The 4,704-nt window shown below is 38.8% G+C and overlaps 1 protein-coding gene across 6 annotated transcripts in view; it reads left to right on the top strand.

The window, feature by feature from the left end:
- Positions 1–4,704, top strand: part of KLC1 (kinesin light chain 1) — a 77,867-nt gene that overhangs the window by 62,095 nt on the left and 11,068 nt on the right. For all 6 annotated transcript variants that reach the window (XM_018556523.1, XM_018556506.1, XM_018556516.1 and 3 more), the window contains exon 14: positions 2,714–2,844. In XM_018556523.1, the coding sequence (XP_018412025.1) occupies positions 2,714–2,844 (131 nt within the window). The remainder of the gene's footprint in view (positions 1–2,713; positions 2,845–4,704) is intronic.

Raw genomic sequence — 4,704 nt, 5'->3', positions numbered from 1 at the left:
TATATTAAAAAAATAAATTTTTAAAAATAAAAATAAAATAGAGATAGATAGATAGATAGATATATAAAAAAATATAATTAAATTTTTTAAAGACTTCAATACATTGGACATCCCAGGCACAGAGACATGCAGACCCTGACTATATTGCGACTTATCTTTCTGCATGCTGTTGCTTGGTTACAGACCAATCGTATTGAAGCCAATGAAAGCAAAGCAACAAGGCAATTCGTATTTTCAGGTCATTAGCTGTGGCAGCCAACATATTTCTCCCAGAAAATGTTACCTTGAAATTTTATTAGTAATGTAAATGATGTTTTGAAAAATGTATAAATCTAATTAAGCCAAAAAAGGAGCTTTCACTTATGTAACAATGGGGTTGTTTTACTAAAGGAGTAAAGCTTGATCACTTGGAAAAGTGATTTTCTCTTTCGTTCATTGAAGGACACGGTGGAGATCTTGAATTTTTTTACCAATGGGCACATGGCGCCATCTATATACCCATTGGTAAGAGATTCAAGATCTCCACTGTGTCCTTCAATGAACGCAGAGAAAAGGATTTTGCTGTGAGTACAAAAATCCTCTTTTTCACTTCGCTTTGTATATCAATTTGCAAAGAATACCCATTCCTGTTCTAGGAAATGTTTTTTTTATTTTTCTTAATGGATTTTCATTGGTACCTGATTGGGTATTTGAAGTGAGCACAGCTCTACCTCATACACTACCCTAGACCTTTTCTAATCCTTTAATAAATCAATCCCAATGTATTATCAGTTCTGCAGGAAGCCCAGGATCCAGTAGGTAATGTGTCGAAAAACCAATTACAGCTTCTTAGTTTAACTTTTAAGCATTCTCCCGTTGTCGGTGGAAGCACATGATCAATGGCTCTTCAAACTTCCCTGCTGGTTCCTAGACTGGACTACGATGATGCTTAATTCTATATGCATCTACACGTCTGGATCTCTGCATAAAGGCTTCAGGAAGTTGGGGGTGATGCAGGCTTCAACCTGGAGGTCCCAATGTGGAGGGACTTGTGCTGAACAATGAGGTCCTTGGTCACTCGGAGTGCAGATTTTTTACAGCCTCTCAAGAACAGAGAAAAGTCTGACATTTTATCTCCATACCTCTTCAGAATATTGACGCCAGAATGTCAGCATGGCAACCAGAAGACTGTTATTTTCAGGGATGGTAACCTCCATGTTTTCCTCATGACAAGTTTTCTTTACCAGCTGAGTGGCTGATGGGGAAGAGACCATCACTGGTTAAGTCTCTCCATAAAGGGGGTATCCACTTTTTTTTATTTAAAGGGAACCTATGATGAGGCTGTGATTGTAGACCTTAGAAGTTAATAATGGTCAAGTCCGGATTGGGTTTAGAATAATACCCAATATATCTGAACATAAGCAACATCTATAGAGTCGCAATAACAAGGTATATGGATGTGGTATGTTTTCAGTCCATTGCTGGTTGACAATAACTTTTTGTGTGCATTTTAATCATATTGAAAACAACTGTTTGTTTTTTTGGGTGGAGGTACAGGTTGAGTGTAAAATGATGCTGCTTATTACAGCTGTAATGTTAAGCCTATGATATTTCTGTCATTATCCTCTGCTTGCACTGCTTGGAATTTGGTGTCAGGTGCATTTAAGTGGACCTGTACTCAAATCCTAACAAACAGCTACATTATTAATTAGACGGTGGCTAAATGAGTGCTAAAGCAAGCACTAAAACGCTTGCTGCACCAGGCCTCTTCCAGTGCTGGCCAGATCTGTGACGGCCTGGTCCAGGGGTAGGCAACCTCTGCACTCCAGCTATTGTGGAACTACAAGCCCTGTGAGGCATTACAAGACGTTGAGAGCCACAGGCTTGACTCCCACAGTCAAAGGCATGATGAGATTTGTAGGTTCACCACATCTGTAGTGCCAAGGTTGACTACCCTTGGCCTATCCACTTTTTCATGTGATATCTAGTAAAGAGGATCAGCCAATCTGAAATTGTTGCGATCAGCATACATCAAAAGCCTAGGACTTTGTACATGTAGGCAGCACTAAAGGGTGCCTTACCTGGAGAGCCTGCTAATAACAGCACTTCCTCTTTCAGCTGTCTGTACTAAGGCTCCATTCACACTGGGCATTCTGGGATTCCTGCCATAAGAATCTACAGATTCTTGCAGCACGAATCCCTGGTGTCCTCATTCTGATGCAGCCGCTGTACCCTTTGAAGTAAATAACAGTGTGGCTACGGCCGCATCCGTCAGTGGCAGTCTGCAGGTAATCGTACATGATACCAATACATGCGGTTTCGGATAGATAACTTTTGCTGGATGCTGAATTGATGCGTCCAGTGGCAATCCTCTATTCTAAACCGCATGTAATCGTTCCATGTACGATTTTTCCAGGATTCACCAAGATTTTCCCTTGAACGGTGCAGGGGTTGATTTTGTGTTATGCAGTGATAAAAATGTAACTATCTACACATCTGTCAAAAAAAATTTGTTGTCGTGCCTGGACATGATCAAACTGCCCAGGTAACATTTTTTAGATGGGTACATAGATAGATGTGCAAATCCATTATTCTGGTAGCTACCAGATTGGCCACAAAAGCTTAGGTAAATAAAAAGCATACATATTTTTTTATAAGCGGTTATTGTGGTTTTGCCAGCACTACTTGCCCAGATCCGAATTTATATTCATGCCCTGTTAACCTTTTGTTCTAGGATGGCACTGGATCTTTAAAACGCAGCGGGTCCTTTAGCAAACTCCGTGCTTCCATAAGACGCAGCAGTGAGAAGCTGGTCAGGAAGCTGAAAGGAGGCAGTTCACGAGATGGTGAACCAAAGAATCCTGGGTAATTATCAATTTCTAGCAGGGCCGCTGGTGTCCAAGCTTGTGCTTCCTGTAGCTTAGCACTGTGGTGAAGTAGATTGAGTCTATTTCCTAAGACCATGTTATGTGAAAAATCAAACCTTGAAGGATCACAAAGCAGCAGGAAAAGATAAAGAAGATTTTTTAATCTTATTAACCTGTATATTTGTATCACTACAGCTAAGAGAGGTCAGTTTATTGTATATTATACTGTTACTTAAAGTGACACTAAACTCGGGAGTTAAATCTTAAAAATGCATTCAAGTACCTTAACTATTAACATAAATGTATCTTATTTGTGTATCAATCAGCTGTAGATCCTCAAATCATCTCTGAATTGGTGCCGGCACCGTCCTTCCTTCCTTCTGGAGGGTGGCTACTTTTGTTCCCCATGGTCCCTGTGTGTGTTGTAAAGTTGTCACCACTCCAAGCTCACTCATGTGATGGACTACAATCTCAATATTAATTGGCAAACTAAAAATGAGCTTGTAGTCTATCACAGGAGTGAGTTTGGAGCGGTTTCTACCTTTCAACACACACAGGGACCATGGGGAAAAAAAGTAGTCACCCTCCAGAAGGTAGGACAGTGTCGGCACCAATTCAGAGATGATTTGAGGATCTATAACCGAGCGATACAAATAAAGAAGATGCATTGTTATAGTTGAGGTACTTGAATGTATTTTTAAGATTTAACGTCTGAGTTTAGTGTCACTTTAGTATATTTAACATGGCAGCCTGGAATTCTGAAACCACAACCGCACGTTTGTGAATAATAAGGGTTACAAATAGTATTTTTGATAATTTGTTTCCTGATTTCCAATAGGAACTGTTTAGATTTTTGTTTGAAGTGGAAACTGCAGGACACAAATGTCAGTGTAGTGCTGCTAAGTCTATGGTAAACCATATCTGGATTTGCTAAAAGAGACAAGGAGAGCATTTCAGAGACTCAATGGAGGGAATTTATCAAAACTGGAGCAAACAAAATTTGGAGCAGTTGCCCATGGCAACCAATCAGCATCTCTCGACAGTTTGCTCAGGTGAGATTTGAAAATAAGAGTGATGCTGATTGGCTGCATTGCAAATCTGCTCCAGTTTTGATAAATCTCCCCTAATGTGTCTACATTTTCCTATATTTAATCACTTCCAGTTATAGGAGCATTTTAAATGCGCAGGTGGACATTTAAGTAGGAACATGATAGCTAATACTATTTATTCCATAGCTTGATCTTACTGTATAACACATAAAAATTGACAGCTGAACTTTAAGTGATTTGGGGTATTTAGGACAACATTTTTCAGTTGACGAATGACAAACCCAAATCATACATTGTAGATAAATCTGGAAATGTTAGAAAATGAAATGTATATTATCAGGGGTCCTCAAGAATTTGTAAATAAATATATTTGTATATTTTGATTTTTTTTTTAATGCTCTTAATGAAAAAGCAGAATATTCTGAATAGGATCTAAAATAGCAGGGTCACATGTAAAGAGTTTAATGCTAATGCTGGTTCATTAGAAAGTAATTCCAGTACTGAGGTGTAAGGCCGAGAGTCTTAAATATGACTTAAATGATGGTACAAAGTGAGCACACCAAGACTTTAGAAAAATTATGCTTTGTCCTCTGTACATATGCAAGCAGAAACTTGACACGGTCAGCAGGTTCCTCTTAGATCTTAATGTGAACTCAATTTTGCAATCCTGATGAAATATATATTAGCGGCATTCTAAAGGCAGGCTTACTAATATACTTATTTTTTTCCTGTTTTCCAGTTATCCTAAGCCTAGCTATATGCAAACTAGGGATTAAATGAATTCTGAATCATGTTTAAATGCAACCCCA

This window comes from Nanorana parkeri, unplaced genomic scaffold (assembly GCF_000935625.1).
Source record: "Nanorana parkeri isolate BGI_ZX_2015 unplaced genomic scaffold, ASM93562v1 scaffold12, whole genome shotgun sequence".
Taxonomy (NCBI): domain Eukaryota; kingdom Metazoa; phylum Chordata; class Amphibia; order Anura; family Dicroglossidae; genus Nanorana; species Nanorana parkeri.
This window is presented reverse-complemented; position numbering and strand designations above follow the sequence as displayed.